Source organism: Pleurodeles waltl, chromosome 10 (genome assembly GCF_031143425.1).
Source record: "Pleurodeles waltl isolate 20211129_DDA chromosome 10, aPleWal1.hap1.20221129, whole genome shotgun sequence".
NCBI classification, from domain to species: Eukaryota; Metazoa; Chordata; class Amphibia; order Caudata; family Salamandridae; genus Pleurodeles; species Pleurodeles waltl.
Window position 1 is genome coordinate 232,922,763 of NC_090449.1, and position 17,631 is coordinate 232,940,393.

Consider the following 17,631-nt stretch of genomic DNA (forward strand, 5'->3'; position numbering starts at 1 on the left):
TCTGTTCTTTTTCTAAAATACTTTATCTCTCTCCTTTTTTTCCTTAAAAAGTGTGATATAGCATTTCAAATGTAATATTAGTAAAACTTTGCTTATCAGTCTACTTCTTTTCTAGGATTATATCAACTGTGCTGAAGTGTGGGTGGAGTATACGTGCAGACACTTCACGGTATGTGTTACTTTGCTTTCATTATTGTATGTGCTGCTCATTATTACAGCTAATGCATGGATTATCCAGATATTGAGAAAACGTTTGGAATTATCCGTTGAATGCAACCTATTTGCTAAACTCATCATATCTAATATACCCTTACAGTCTGCCGTAGTAGACTACACTGGCCATTAAAAGCCCGGTCCAGCGTTATATTCCTGTGCCAACGGTGAGGGCCAATTATGGCCAGCATAGCCTGCTGCTTAGGTGGGGTATTATGCTATTACAACATTCAGCTATATCGAGGACGTTATGTCCTAAATATAAAGCAAAAGCCTCCCTGGAGACCGAGGAAGTTGAAACCTTTGTTTGAAATCTCTTGCTGTGATTGTTTAATAATGACAGCCACTCGCAGTGCCACAACTGTTAACTGTTGAACCTGCAGAGTAACAGCTGTGAAAGGAGTCTGAAGTAAGCTCCTGTTTCTCCCTGGGCTTGACTATTCTGCTTTTCCTTGCTAAGCAACACCAGCAGAGCAGAATTCCTCTTTTCTAAGCTCCAGTGACACTGTGAGCTATGGGAAGAGGGAAGGTGAATGTTCCTGGGTGCCATGGTCCACAGCCTCTCCCAGAGGCAGAGAAAGAGAGAAGCAGAGGCTGTCCCAGAGGCAGAGAAAGAGAGAAGCAGAGGCTGTGGATTGGACATGGTAATGTTGAGAGCAGCGGGCCTATAGCAGCTTTTATAGGCCACTACTGCTCAGTTGTCTTCAAAGCTTAGACAGCCTCTAAGATATGCTACTCAGTGACATCAGTTCATCATAATCATAGTGGTAGTAACATTATTTGCAATTTGAATGTGATTACTGCACAGAAAGTGATATATTTTTTTGTTCCTCACCCTCAAAGCCATTGTATTAGATATATGCAGCTTTTCCAAAGCGCTGCAATCTCGCCATAATAAAGAACAGGTTCCCAGTTAACATGACGGAATGTTTCTGCTCTATTAAGGACATGGAGGAAAAGATTATGCTTAAAACTATTTCTCCATACTCCGCAGTGTAGCAAGTAAACTTCATCAAAATGATTGTCAAAAATCCATTCAGAAGAAGCAAAAAACTCTTGAAGACTATAACTAAAAGTCCCATAAGGCCTGTCCTCTTCATGGCCACAGCAGCCTTCTTGTCATGTTCCATCACGCCATAAGATACCTCTCTCCTGCAATGACTTCCTCTTTTATTCCTGCTCAGCAGTGCAGATAGCTGCTGATGTTTAATGCTTCTTTTATCATTTATGATGCAGCTTGAGCTCTTGCATCTAGGGCTAATCTCTCTATTGCTGCTTTACTTGTTGGCTAAAGTTGGTGGCTCCACTCCTGTCTTTGGCAGTGGATACTGAGCTTTGTGCAGCTACTGTGGCAGGCAGGTCCCACAGTGCTGCGAGCGTTAGTAGAAGTGCTGTCCTGCGTGTTATTCACTTCTTCATTTAAGCCTTCTCTTGTTCTTCTATCCATTGAGTTTGAATTGTGGGTGGTGCACATTCTCTAGGACTTGTTTCTTGTCAAAAAAGGGAGAAAGGATGTTGATTAGTGATCAACCTGCAGGAGTTCAATGCCTAGTTAGCATACAGGTATTTAAAATTGGGGGGGTCATTTTCCTTCAAAATTTTCTCTAAAGTTACTCGCTTCCTGTTTATGGAATATGCATTTTGGCAAACGCTACCATCTTCAGAGCCCCATTCTTTGTAGAAAAACATTTAGGAGCTGTTTCCTTGTCCTCAGCAATGCCTTTCCAGTCAACACTCCCAGGGCTGGCACAGTGACTCCTATCAATGGCCAAAGAAAGTCTCCACCTCTTAAGTCCCATGTGTCATTTCTTCAACTGTAACCTTCTTTCCCGAGGAAGGGGTTCCTTTGCATGTTTCCTTACCGTAGTGAGTCCTTTTTTGTAGTTTGACCTTGAAGTCAGGCAATTAACCACCTCTGCCCCAGGTGAGATAGGGCATGACGATGCTTGATCGGCAGGCCATCCAAGAACACAAATGACCTTTTTGCTATTCACTGTAACTAAGCTAACTAGGATAGTGAATGTCGTTTTTTAAGATTGCATAAATATGAAATATCATATTTAATTCAATATTGCTTATTAGGTGCATCAGTCGGGTTTGTTGTAGTTTGAGTAGCAATGTAATGCAATTCAGACAAAATTGTCATCATGGACAATGCAATTTACTTCTTCATCCTGTGTTTTTACTACACCCATCCTGTAGTAATGTAATTCAAACAAAATTGTTACCATGGGCATTGTAATTTACTCCTTCATCCAGGACATCTACTACTACCAATCTGTAGTAAAACTGTCACTTACCAATAGGACTGGAAATTTCTCCTCCAAGTTGTTGAAATTCATATGTAACTTCATGCTTGCACATCCAGGGCCATGCCTCTTCCCATGTGCATCTTCACTGCTTCCATTTTCTCTGAATATTTGTCCAGACATGAACTGTTTCTTAGCAATTCCATATGACTGGGTCACCCTTTGTCTTCTTATTGTACTTCTGTAATTCCCTTTCCACTCGGGCAGTGTATACCACAGCACATATGTGTTCAGTGTCATAAGCATTTAGCCATAGCTGACCTACTTATGCTCTTTGTGTCTTTCCTTGGAAACAGATCATATACCAGGAAGGTTACCTCTTGTGGCAGACTCATGTAAAGCCCTTTTCCAGACTAATATTTGCAAATAAAGACTATTATTTTAAAGTACTCTCACCCACGCTACTGTGTGGCATGCTTGCTCTTTAGGACCGCACCCAATATATCTACTATTATCAGTGGGGCTCACTGCCACTTTTGAAGGGAGTACTTTAGTGTAAATAATGCTGTGGGATCTGGAATGAAATTAAAAATCAAGTGAACTCCTGTAGGCTTTCTTCTTTGGGTATGCGTGATGCTTTAAAAACAGAGCGGACATACTTGGAGCATTAACTACTCCAGCATTCACTGGTCAGCATGTTTCAGCCTATTAGGCTCTGCTCTGTGGATCATCTGGCATTCATCGGGACCATCAAGCTCTGTCAAAATTAGTATTATTGTGAGAATTATGCCCTTGTGGTGGAATTTATATACCAATCAGTTATGCTCACCATACACACTCACATGTGGAGGTGCCATTCAAAGACCACCTAGAATTCAGACTATAGTTCTAACATTGATGTATTAAGTGGATTTATCAGCTTAGTAACATACTAAATCTTTTTCTGCTACTCGAGATTGTTGTATTTTAAGATTTAAATTTGTGAACTGTTTTTATTTGGATTTAACTTTGGTGTTGGTTTTAAATTCCACGTTGCACTTTATTTTACCAGTGTCCTGCACTTTGTTCCTATACTGCACTGAGTACATTTGTTGCTTTTCCAGTTGCTCCCTGGTCCTCGCTCCAGTTGCGGAGGGAGATTCTTGTGTCCTTCTCAGGCACCATTTCTGTTGGAGTTGTAGCTCATTTTTCCAGCCACACTATTTTGTGAATTTCTACAGAAGTAAGTGGTTTTCCAAATTAACCCTGTTGAGTCTTAGGCATAACAACATAGGCAGTGAACAGTGACTTTCAACGAGTGAATGAAAATATTCCGTTAACAACAATCTTCTACTTATTATTGGACCAATTTATTTTACTTACCATATTTTATTTGATCAAATTAAGTTATATCAACCACTACTAGGGCATAGATTCAGTATATATTACTCGTACAACCAGATTTTGTAAACAAAAAAACAAATGTGAAAACATATATCACAACATACAACCATCGGGATTAAAACATAAAGTCCACTTCACACTCCTTATATCCCCAATTTTAGTAGATGACGGCCAACCTATATTCAGTCCATCCTGTAAGGTCCGTCAAGGAGGTAGTCCGTTATTAAGGCAGATTGCCTTGTGTCCCAAATGTCTCATACTTAACAGGGATAAGGCTGCTGGACTCCATATATCCAGGTATTTTGTTATTTGTTGCGGACTCCTTGTAAAGAAATGTCAATGCGTTTCAGCCAATCTATTTCAGGACTCTATAAAGCATGTGTGACCTCTCCAGTGCTTAATTTGTGCTTGTTATTTCTGGTGCTGAGCACCGGCACTTATTTGTGAGGGCCGGGGCTTATTCTTATGCCTCAAGCATTTGCTGCGAGCAAAAGACACATATGGGAAAGACGGAAGAAGGAAAAACTAAAAAGCGTCATAAAGGGAGAAAGTAGAAAGTTGCAGGATGAGCTGAAGGGGCAGGGAGTGGCCGTAAATGGATTGAAGAGGCCCTAGATGGCTTTTGGATTACGCCGCCTCAGTATTCAGTGCTGGCAGATTTAATTACAGCAGCCTTGAGTTTAAGAGAAGGGCTTTGAGCACCGGCATCTCTTTATTTACAAATTAAGCACTGGTCCTCTCGCTATGTGGAATGGAAAATTGAGGACTTACTAATGACCTCCTGGTGAGACCAGCCGGTTCTCACCCATTGTGCTTTTTTCAGCATTCTCGGAAAGCGGAAAAGAGGCCTCTGCCAAAAAAGCTTAATGTTGGAACCTGATCCAGGATGGACACTATTTGATGAAGGCAGGGCACAGCCACCCCTTTAAGGATGTCCTAGAAGTCAGACTATAAATCTAAATTCAATGTCTTGCGGGAGACCTTCGAACCTTGGGGGTTGTACTTGCCCAACTGGCTTCAAGTCACATACGTGCAAGAAAATTAAGTTAGCAGATATAAATGTAGACAAAAGCATTTAGGTAGCGGCGAACAGTGTGACATGTATTGAACCTAGAGTTTTTTTTTTTTTGTGGACAAGTTTTTTAAACACAGTCCACTTTGGCCAGAGCTCCTCCACTTGAGAATGTGGAGACCTGAGCCATGGTGTCCCACTGAAGCCTCACTTTCTATGGAGCCTGGTCCTCAAGTAGGAACATTAATTTACCAGGAAGTTATAATCTGAGCCTCTTATTTTTGTGTAGCTGGATAACAAGTATCATGCTCCCATATATAACACTGTCTTTGCCTCTGAGTGCCCTTGCTCAGTTTACAGCATGTATGTTGACCTTCATAGCTCATGGACATGGAGGTGAAATGTCTGGATCTAAGGGATAATCTTCTGTCAGGTCTGCTCGGCTGCTTAAAATAAATCTAATGGGATTGTGTTGAGCTGTCTTCACTTGTTTTGTGTGTGTGATTTCTTTCGTGTTTTTGCTGCCTAGAGGTGTCTGAGAGAAGTAGAAGTTTATATCCAGTGCTGACAGCGAGGCATCTAAGCAAAAAATGCTACTGTCCACTGGACATCATAACCACCACTAGTAGGACTGTGAATACCTGCCTTGAGAAGTGCTGTCACGTTTTTGTAGTCTTTGGACTTAAGACCAATGTTCTAGGAAATGCTCAACTACTGTATAATAGGTGGGAGCCTGTTAGATTACTCATAGACGAAGAGCTGCTGCTATACATCACTGGCACTGTCATCACTATGGCAAGGACTGTTATCCAATTAATGCCAGCCAGGCCCCAGTATTTCTTATAGATGGAAAGTTTGTATTCTGGGTTTTAAGGTGACAAGAACATTATGACCAGGTATCTGCCACTACCTTCTTTTCCTCATAAGTCAAGATCAGAACACTCATGGAGGAAATCAAGACAGCCTTTCTTGTTTCAACATAATTCATGAGGGCTTGAAAACATTCCATGAATTTTGGCAGCTCCAGCCAATAGTGGAACGTTTCGATTACTGTTTGTTTCCAGCATTACTCCTGTATTTTCGGTTAATTGTGCCAGATCATGTGCATTAAGGGGAGTAAATGAAATCTAATACTGAAAAGGGACCTTGTCCGACCTGGGCAACAAATGGACCAGGGTGAATACTCAGTCCTGATATTATGTGTAACTTGTAGTCGATGTAAACGTGGTGTGCATCATTGAATTAGAATTTCAGAAATGACCCCATGATTGAGGCTTTATGAGTGCCCCAGAATTATTCCCTTTAATTCTTCATCAACTACTTCTACTGTCTGTCCTACAATTATGGGGGCTGGAAATGAGGGAGAGTAAAACATTTTGGAAAATAGCATGCAGAAATCAGTGTTTCCGTGCTTATTCCTATGTGCTTTGCCCCTCTATTTCACACTGGTATTTTGGCAGCTGGCAGTAGCAAAAATATATTCTGTGAAACATCAAAACTCATAATTGCGATGGGCATGATACTTCCCATTGCTGGGACCGTCGAACTTAAAAGGCCACTCTTACTCGAGATCTGGCTAGGAAAACTGGACCGGAGCCATGTCCCAGTTACTTGTCAGAGAGAGCTATGGTAATCCTGAGAGAAAGTTTTTTAAAAGACTGTTAAGAGTCAGAGCGAGTTGGAAGTACCCAAAGGTCAACCCGAGGCATGTGTGAAATCATTAAAAGCCTCTAGCAGAAAAGGAAGATGGAGCTTAACTTGATAATACCTTGTTAGAGATTGTGGTGTGAGGGGGGACTATTTTAAGAACAATTGTAACTTGATGAGAAATATCCCTGTAAGACACCAATACAGACCATAGTGTAAGTAGAATTGTAAAGCTGGAACGTAATCATAGAGCCATACCTTTAAACACTTAAGATATGACCTGTACAATGAATGAGGTGTGGTGCGTGCGTTAATTCTTTGTGTTGATAATTTGTATAGCCCAGTTTTATCTTACCTTATGCAATTCTACATTTTACATTTTAGAAACGTGAAGTTAACACTATTTTGGCTGATATTATCAAACATATGACTCCAGATCGTGCTTTTGAAGATGCCTATCCGCAGGTAACATTTCTGTTCTTCGGTTTTGAAGAGAATCTATTAATTATGTCATAAAATATTTATTGCATAAAATACATGTGAATGTTAGGTACAGAATGTTGTAGTACTCAAATGCTTTTGGGCAGGGGCTTTCTGGAGTCTGGGATTCCTTATAGTTCTGGGCACCTTGAAGTTTCACTTATTCCGACGTTGTATGTGCTTTAGAAATTAAATAAGTGCAAAACACTTTTGTGCAGACTGGCGCATACTGTCGAGCATGATGTGCTTTTGTTCCTTCTAATAGAAAGACAGAGAGAGTGAGTGTGTGTGTGCGTATACACACACCTGCGTGGGTGACCGAGATGGAGGACAGGTTTATCATTTGATTTTCTGTCCTCTCGTGCTTGCACAATTTCTAGCATGACATGTTTGATGTCTAACATTGTAGCGAAGTGTATGCATTTTTTCTCCCTGCAGGGTGACCTAAGTGGGTATTGGTTGTCTTTGCAGGCAGTAGCCTTGATTCCTTCAGGATCAAGATACCAGTCTATAACAACACCTCCAAGACAGCAACTACCACAAACAACAAATTTACATACAGAATCTGGAAAAAAATGGGACCTCCCAACACTTAAGCCCTGGCATGAAAATACCCCAAACAGTATGCAACCTCGGGATGTATCCAACTTCTTCAACTGGACCTCACTTCACTGGACAACCAGAAACTGTTAAAGACATCTACAAGTGTTAAAAAAGACTACACGGCTTAATCATAGATCAGAAAAATGAAAGTCAGATCAACACAAATGGTTAAAAGCAGGCGCTGGAAATGACAGACTGATACCGCAACTCTGGAACAGAGCCCATAAAGCAGTCACCAGTACCACCGAAAAAACAATACTATTACACATGTATTATGAAGCTGACAACCCATCAGAGGAATTTCCCCAAAAAATTCTAGCAGAATTCCAACAAACAGACCCCAAGATTGCAAGCCTTCTGTTCCAAATTCTCCACGGAATGGATCTAAAAAATTTAGAAATATAGAAAACTGCCTTGCGGACTAAGGACCTGATGTAGATATTGGCGGATAAGTTACTCTGTCACAAAGGTGAAGGATATCCCGTCTGCCGAAATCTAAATCCCATAGCACATAATTGGATTTAGATTTCAGCGGACGGGAAATCCGTCATCGGTGTGATGGAATAACTAATCCGTCATAATGTAAATCAGGCCCTAAGCAGCTAATACTCCTCCTACACATGACATCACCACCCCATTGGTGGACAGTACCAATCCCATCTCTCCCTACCTTCAGTATCCTTTCTGAAACACACTTGTAAAATATTATCAGCACAAGGAGACCATCAGGATCACCTTCACCCTCATCCTCCCCTCAAAATTAATCAAAGATATCCTTCATACAGCCTGTGCAGGGAAACTAGCTAGGCGCTTGCTAAACATGTCCTGAGGACTGCTATCTTGTCCACCAAGCTAAAAACATCATACATTAGACTACTGAAAAAAAGAATCTAGACCTATCCAAATGAACAAACTACAGGCCAATCTCCAACAGTCTGTTCCTTTGAAAGAGCAGTTTTTACTAAACTCTCCAATTTTACTAAGGCAAGTAAACGTGATTTCGGATCAACAAGCTGAATTCAGAGCAGGTAGAGGCACTGAGTCAAGCCTTATATCCATATGGATCCCCCTAAAGCTGACGGTTGGTAACAACAGAGTATCTACCTTACTTCTTCTGGACGTAACAGCAACATTTGACACTCTGCACCACCACGCACTACTACACAGACTCCTTCACGTCAAGATATGTGAAAATACCCTAAAATGAATCACCTCACACCTTAATGGCAGGCAGAGATTAGTTTTCACACTCACAACCAACACTGTGGCATCCTTCAGTAGTCAATCATCTCTCCTTTCCTATTTAAAATGTATCTAACCTTCTTGACAGACATGTTCCGATCATTCAACCTTGTGTTACTGTGAAGATAAGAAAATCATTCTAAAAATGGATGGCCAAGAGGACCACTACAAGTCAAGAATTGGTGATTGCCTTTGTGGTTAGATAAATGGATGAAGGTTAACCATTTAAATCTGAACACCACAGAGAGAGAGAATATGACCAATAAACAACTTCACAAACACCAGCCCATTGGCATATGACCCTAGGAACTTGACCCCTGCCAGCTACTCCATGAGAACTGAGGAACCTAGGAGTAACAATGGATGCATAGCTGTCTTGGATGCCAATAAGATCACAAGGAGCACCTACTACGCAATGAAAATGCTACAACTTATCTTCCCAACTGAACTGTACAAAAAGTGATGCATTAAATCTTGATTTATTCTCAGCCACTGGTAAATACTTGGGCTCCCTTTCAGTCCATCATTATTTTGCACACCATTCCATCTCAGTTTGGACCCAACCATATGCAAATCAGTCTTGACCCTGCTTCAATAGGAACACTTCAGCCCAAACTGCCATGCAGACCCTCCCTGAACTAGAACAGGAGCAACTCAAGACTGGTATTGCCCTTATTAGGGCTCACCAGTCGGGTATATCTTGGTTCCAGTGGCACAGTTTAAACAAGGCCCATGCCTGTGCATATCCATCACACTTAGAGCGTCACTCTGAAGCATACAAAATTGTGATGGATGGAATTCTTGAATTAATCTCAGCCACTGGTCATTTCCCATGCCACCTTAATTTAGACCCAGATGTATGCAAATCCATCTCGACCATGCTCCAGTAGGAACACTGCGGTCTGAATTGCCAGGCCAGGTCCTCCCTGACTCAAAGCTGAAGCAACCCAAGACTGGTTTACCCTTATTAGCTCATCTGATTTGAAAAGCATCTTCTTATACCATGTTAAAATCTTAACTGTGCCATTACTCTATGCCTTGGCACCCCCTGCTTCACAGTACACAAAATTCAATGAATCCAAAACTGCATCAAAACTCCTTCTCGGCCTTCCACCAAGAGAACACGACGCCAGTCAGCTCAGTCTCTTCTTTAGCTACCTGGAGTTAGACATTCAGTGTTCAATGCACTTTGCATTTTCCACAGAGGCTCCAAATGAAAAAGCCCACTATGACTATAAATCTAATTTAAACAATGTAAACCAACTAGAATATGGTGCTCTAGGCTAGCACCGCAGATTGTCATGCCACATAAGAAGAAATCCAGAAGCAGGTCTGCCTTTTTTGGTACACACCAGCAAGCTCTGGAACTCATTGACCTCCATGATTCAAAGTGCCCTGAAGTATTTAATCTTCCTGTGAAGGTAACAACACAGTTGTTTCTATGATAATTAGACAAACCGCTGACCCTAGGATAGGACCTAATACAACAGTATTTCTACCAACATAAGCATGATCAAGAGATATGGAAAAGTAAGGATCAGCACACTGTCTTAAGAGGGCAGACGCAGTCCTCCAGAACACTACAGAGAGCTCCCACAAAACGCAACATCATCATAACATCACAACACAGATAGAGTATAATAACTAAGCCCCTGCAATCAGCACTTGAAGCACCTGCTACTACTCGGCACCTGAAGACCCACAACTTGCCTAATGATGTATGGGACCCCAACCATAACCCCAGACTTCACAGCCATAATAAAATGTCTACCATACTTTCTTTCTCTATCTTCAAGGTGAAGGACAGTTATTCTAGTCTTTAGTACAGTCCTGCCAGTACAAAATAGATATAATGCATGTTACCAAATCATATCATATACTAATTCATACCTTATTCCTTAAAATCAATGATACAGGCATAGGCAAGACCTCGGGAACCTTACTAGCAACAGATACTGAATATATGTACGTGCTTAAATAATCTCTCAATACTGACTATAGAGGTCTGCCAATACTAAGGAGGTCTGCTGCAAGTTGCTGGTCAACAAAGGAATCTAACATAGTCCATTCTGCAGGTCCCAAATAGTTGCATGCTCTGATATTGACATCCTATAATGAAAAAAGGATGACAATAATGCAGTCTGTTTTGACAGATCTCCTTGAATTGATATAGCAGCAATTATGTAAAGGAGGACTGTAACACAGGCTATCCCTGCAGATCTCTGATTTTTTTTCTCCTTACTCTTTATTGACACCTGTTTTGCAAACTCACAAGATAACAGAGTAGACCTCCTTCCACTGCCAATAGTGCAATTATAATTGCATTTATATAGCGCTTACTACTCCTGATGAGGTGTCAAAGCAATTTTCAGTGAGTAGCACGCTATTCCGGAACCCAAGAGGAATTAGTGGGGTATTGATATAGGGAAATATGAGTACAGTTTTAGTATTATTATGAGTTACTTTGAGCAGAGGTTACGTACATTTGTTAGTTGGGTTGACTAGAGTAATGGAGGAATAGAGGAGGGGAGAATCCTGAAGTGTTAATTCGGAGTTTATAGTAATAGGATGAGGCTTGGGATGAGTAAAGGGGGATGGAGGAGGGTTGAGTCTGTGGAAAGGGTTAGGGAGATCATAGTAGCAGGAGGGGTTTTGAATGAGTCAAATGTGAGATAAATGAGGGAGAATTTAGTAGGGTTGTTTGGGAGATCATGGTAGTAAACTGAGGTTTGGGTGAGCTAGATGTGGTAGAGGAGAGAAGAGCATAGGTAGGGTTATTTTGAAGATGAAATTAGTAGAATGGGTTTGGGATGAGTCAGAGTGGGGATGGAGGCTAGATTGATGAAGACATAGGGTGATGGGAAGACAGAGTAAAGCTTATAGGAGAGTAAAAATGATATTATTTTTTATTTTATATATATATATGTTTGATGGCATGTGTAGCTGCAGATACACATGCTGTGCATACTTCAGCCATCTAGTGTTGGGCTCGGAGTGTTACAAGTTGTTTTTCTTCGAAGAAGTGTTTGCGAGTCACAGGATCGAGTGACTCCTCCTCTTCAGCTCCAGTGCGCATGGGCATCGACTCCATGTTAGATGGTTTTCTTTCCGACATCGGGTGTGGACGTGTTTCCTTTCGCTCCGATAGTTTGATTCGTAAAACCTTGAAAACGCTTCATTTCTCGTCGGTATTGTTTTGATCACGTTACACCTTCTATCGACACTTCGGTACCGTTGGAACAAACATCTCTACTCGCCCTTCGGGGCGCCTGCGCCCAACTCGGGCCTGGTCGGGCCGACCGCGTGAAGCCACATGGATCGGACTCCATTCAGATTCTGTCCTCGGTGCTACGCTAAATTCCCTTATATAGACCAACACCTCACCTGTGAGCTCTGCCTTTCCCCGGACCATTGAGAAGAAAATTGCGAGGCCCGCAGATCCTTCTGGTCAAAAAAGACACTTCGGGACAGAATAGCACAGAGGCTCCAGATGGCGTCCAAAAGTTCCGAACATTTTGACATCGAAGAGATCATGCAGACCGCAGTCTCCGTTCGAGGATCCGTCTCCGACCAGGATTCTGAGGAGGACAGACCGGTCACTGCAGGACAGCACGTGAGTACGCCTGCCCCTGTACCATCTAAGCCGAAACAATAAGGCCTTGGGGACGCCATTGCTGGAAGGCCATGGCTCGACCCGAAAGAAGACGCTCCGTGACAAACCCACCATTTCGGCACCGAAAAAGGCCACTCCTCCGAAGCCATTGGAATCGAGCCAAAGATCCGTCTCCGAACCGGGCAAACACCGCTCTTCCAAGTCCAAATCTCGAAAATCTTTTTCGGAGCCGAGACCATCCTCAACCCCATCTTTTTCGATACCGAAAGCCAGCTTCGGAGCCAAAAAGACCTGATTATACTGAGGAGCATGGACTTTCAAAAACACTTTTCAGAAAGCCATAAAACTACTGAGGATGACTCACAAATACAACCAATCATGGAAGTAATGGATGAAAGGCAAGCCAGGATTCAAATCCATAAAGAAACTGGCAGAATTTTAACTGCACCTCCTCCAAAACCAAAGAGGAAATTTGCCTTTCAGGAGAAATGGGACACTACACAGCCTCCAGCCAAAGTCCAAAAACAAAAGAGAGACCTCCACCTCCTCAATTTTCTCCTCCTCAGTCTCTTCCTCACTCTCCACACCTACATATCTCTCCTCCTACCAGCCCTACACCTATGCAGTCACCATCACATTCATTTGATTCGCAGCAGGACAATGTGGATCCATGGGATCTTTATGATCGAGACCCCATTCTGGACAATAACCCAGATTGCTATCCCTCTAAGCTTTCACCACCAGAGGATAGTACAGGCTACAATCAAGTGATAGCTAGGGCGGCAGCATACCATAATTTCACCATGCACACTGAACCATTAGAGGACGATTTTTTGTTTAATACACTGTCCTCCACGCATGCAACATATCAGTCACTCCCTATGCTCCCCGGCATGCTAAAACATGCAGATCAAATATTTAGCGAGCCTATTGAAGCAAGAATAATTACTCCAAGAGTAGAAAATAAATATAAGCCACCTCCTTCCAATCCTGTCTATATTACTCAGCAACTACCTCCAGACTCAGTAGTGGTAAGCGCTGCCAGGAAAAGGGCAAACTTGCAGTCGTCAGGTGATGCACCCCGAACCAGACAAAGAGAGTAGGAAGTTTGATGCTGCAGGGAAGAGGGTGGCATCTCAGGCAGCCAACCGACGGAGAATAGCCAACTGACAGGCGTTGTTGGCTTGATATGACAGGGCCCATTGGGACGACATCAAAGATATAATCGAGCATCTCCCCAAAGAACAGCAAAAGAGGGCACAGCAGATAGTGGAGGAAGGGCAAGCCATCACCAGCAATCAGATTAGGTCAGCCCTAGACTCAGCAGATACAGCGGCCAGAAGCATCAACACTGCTGTAACCATAAGGAGACATGCATGGCTTAGGTCCTCAGGATTCAAACCTGAAATCCAACAGGCAGTGTTGAATATGCCATTCAACAAGAAACAGCTTTTTTGCCCAGAGGTTGACACTGCTGTAGAAAAAATGCGGAAGGATTCAGACACCGCAAAAGCCATGGGTGCACTGTACACCACACAATACAGGGGATCCTTTCGCAAACCCCAGTTTAGAGGTGGATTTATGGCTCAAACAGCAGAGGTATTCACATCACAGCCAAAGCCGGCCTACCATCCTCAATACCAACAAGGTGGTTTTAAAAGCACATATAGAGGCCAGTACCCCAGAGGCAGGGGAAAATATCAAGCACCTAAACAAGCCTCACAACAAAGTAAATAGTGACTTGTGCCATTCCTTTCCAATCCACATCTCCCCTGTGGGAGGAAGACTGCAAAAGTTCCACAACAATTGGCTAAACATTGCCCCAGACAACTGGGTATTATCAATTATCCGCAATGACTATTGCCTAGAATTGATACAAACTCCACCAAACATTCCACCAAAACCACACAAACTATCCACAGACGATATCACTCTTTTACAGGGAGAAGTCAAATCTCTATTACTCAAACAAGCAATAGAAGCCGTTCCACAAAATCAAGTAGGGACAGGAGTTTACTCACTGTATTTCCTCATTCCCAAAAAGGATGGCACCCTAAGGCCAATATTAGATCTGAGGACCCTCAATCTTTACATTCTGTCAGAACACTTTCACATGGTAACTCTCCAGGATGTTATCCCACTACTTCAAAAACACGATTTCATGGCAACATTAGACCTCAAAGATGCGTATTTTCGTATACCCATCCATCCTGCGCACTGAAAATATCTCAGGTTTGTCATTCAAGGAAAGCACTGTCAGTTCAAAGTGTTACCCTTTGGAATAACAACAGCTCCAAGGGTATTCACAAAGTGCCTAGTGGTAGTCGCAGCCTACCTAAGAAGACAACACATACATGTCTTTCCATATCTAGACGATTGGCTGATAAAATCAAACAGTCATACGCAGTGTCAAAACCATGCGCATTATGTAATACAAACCCTGCACACGCTAAGGTTCTCAATAAATTACCAAAAGTCACAACTACAGCCTGCGCAAATACAACAGTATTTAGGGGCAATACTAAATACTCAAAAAGCGCTTGCAAGTCCAAATACGCAGAGAATACAAGCATTCTAGAATATAATTGCACAAATACAGACAGGTCAACAGTACACTGTCAAATTTGTCATGAAAATATTAGGGATGATGGCATCATGTATTGCAATTGTTCCACATGCAAGACTAAACATGCGACTCTTGCAACAGTGCCTTGCACAACAATGGTCACAAGCACAGGGTCAACTTCAAGATCTAGTATTGATAGATCACCAAACATACATGTCCCTTCAGTGTTGGAATTCCACAAATCTAAACAAAGGGCGGTCATTTCAAGACCATGTGCCTCAGACCACTATTACAACAGATGCATCAAAGATTCGCTGGGGAGCTCACCACAGCAATCACAACATCCAAGGACAATGGGATGCCCAACACAAACAGCTACACATAAATCACTTAGAGTTGTTAGCTGTCTTCCTAGCACTCAAAGCTTTTCAGCCTCCCCTCATTCACAAGAATGTCCTGATCAAAACAGACAACGTGACCACCATGTATTACCTAAACAAACAGGGAGGGGCACATTCGTCCCAACACTCCCTCCTAACTCAAAACATTTGGAAATGGGCAATTCACAACCAAATTCACCTGGTAGTACAATACATTCCAGGGATACACAACCAGTTAGCAGATGTTCTCAGCAGAAATCATCAACAGACACACGAGTGGGAGATTCACCCTCAAGTACTTCAAAAATACTTTCAACAATGGGGAACACCAGACATAGATCTATTCGCCACCAGCGAAAACGCAAAATGCCAAAACTTTGCATCAAGATACCCGCATCCCCTATCCAAGGTCAATGCTCTATGGATCAATTGGTCAGGGATATTTACTTACGCTTTTCCCCCTGTCCCACTCATTCCATTTCTAGTCAACAAATTGCATCAAAACACGCTGAATATGATACTCCTAGCGCCAACGTGGGCACGTCAGCCGTGGTACACCACACTATTAGACCTGTCAGTAGTACCACACTCCGAACTCCCAAACAGACCAGACCTGTTAACACAAAACAAAGGCACCCAAATCCCAACACACTTAATCTGGCGATTTGGCTCTTGAGGTCATAGAATTTGGGTATTTACAACTACCAACAGAATGTATGGAAGTAATTAAGCAAGCAAGAAAACCCACTACTAGACAGTGCTATGCAAACAAATGGAAAAGATTTGTATATTGTTGTCAATCTAAACAAATTGACCCTCCTTCAGCATCAATGCAAGATATTGTATGCTATTTACTTAATTTACAAAAATCAAATTTAGCATTCTCTTCCATAAAAATACATCTCACTGCAATTTGTGCATATTTGCAAAATGTACAGCACAGCTCTTTATTTACAGTACCTGTTATCAAAGCCTTCATGGAAGGCTTAAAATGCATCATTCCACCCAGAACACCTCCAGTTCCTTCTTGGAATCTAAACATAGTGCGTACGCGACTTATAGGTCCACCGTTTGAACCTATGTTCTCATGTCCAATACAGTTCTTAACATGGAAGGTTGCCTTCCTAGTCGCAATTACATCATTGCGAAGAGTTAGCAAAATTCAAGCTTTCACTATTATGGAACCGTCCAGACAAGTACACAAGCATAAAGTCGTACTACGAACTAACCCTAAATTTCTTCCTAAAGTAGTATCACCTTTTCATATCAATCAAACAGTGGAACTACCAGTCTTCTTCCAACAGCCAGATTCTGTGGCAGATAGAGCTCTACATACATTAGACATTAAAAGAGCTCTAATGTACTACATAGATAGAACAAAACCATTCAGGAAAACTAAACAGCTATTTGTAGCTTTTCAAAAACCTCATACTGGTAACCCCTTTTCAAAACAAGGTTTAGCAAGATGGATAGTTAGATGCATCCAAACATGTTACCTTAAAGCTAAAAGACAACTCCTAGTTGCTCCTAAAGCACATTCCACAAGGAAGAAAAGTGCTACAATGGCCTTCTTAGGAAACATACCAATGGCTGAAATATGCAAGGCAGCTACTTGGTCAACACCACATACATTTACTAAACACTATTGTGTAGATGTTTTAGCAGGACAGCAAGCCACAGTAGGTCAAGCTGTACTAAGAACATTATTTCAAACAACTTCAACTCCTACAGGCTAACCACCGCTTTTATGGGAGGACTAACTGCTTTGTAGTCTATGCACAGCATGTGTATATGCAGCTACACATGCCATCGAACGGAAAATGTCACTTACCCAGTGTACATCTGTTCGTGGCATATTCCGCTGCAGATTCGCATGCACCCTCCCACCTCCCCGGAAGCCTATAGTCGTTTAAATTAAACAACACTTGTACATATGTAGATATAGATATATATATTTAACATTCCATTAGCATGGACATCTCTTTTCTTTATACTCTATCACTCCTACCTTACCCTCTGCGGGAAAACAATCTAACAACGAGTCGATGCATATGCGCAATGGAGCCGAAGAGGAGGAGTCACTCGATCCTGTGACTCAAAAACACTTCTTTGAAAAAAAACAACTTGTAACACTCTGAGCCCAACACTAGGTGGCAGAAGTATGCACAGCATGTGAATCTGCAGCTTATACATGCCATGAACAGATGTACACTGGGTAAGTGCCATTTTCCATATTTATATAT

The 17,631-nt window shown here is 42.0% G+C and overlaps 1 protein-coding gene across 1 annotated transcript in view; it reads left to right on the forward strand.

Moving 5' to 3' along the window:
* VPS35L (VPS35 endosomal protein sorting factor like) overlaps nt 1-17,631 on the forward strand; it is a 430,244-nt gene that overhangs the window by 164,228 nt on the left and 248,385 nt on the right. Inside the window, exons 18-19 of the mRNA XM_069210247.1 lie at nt 116-169; nt 6,889-6,969. Of these exons, the coding sequence (XP_069066348.1) occupies nt 116-169; nt 6,889-6,969 (135 nt within the window). The remainder of the gene's footprint in view (nt 1-115; nt 170-6,888; nt 6,970-17,631) is intronic.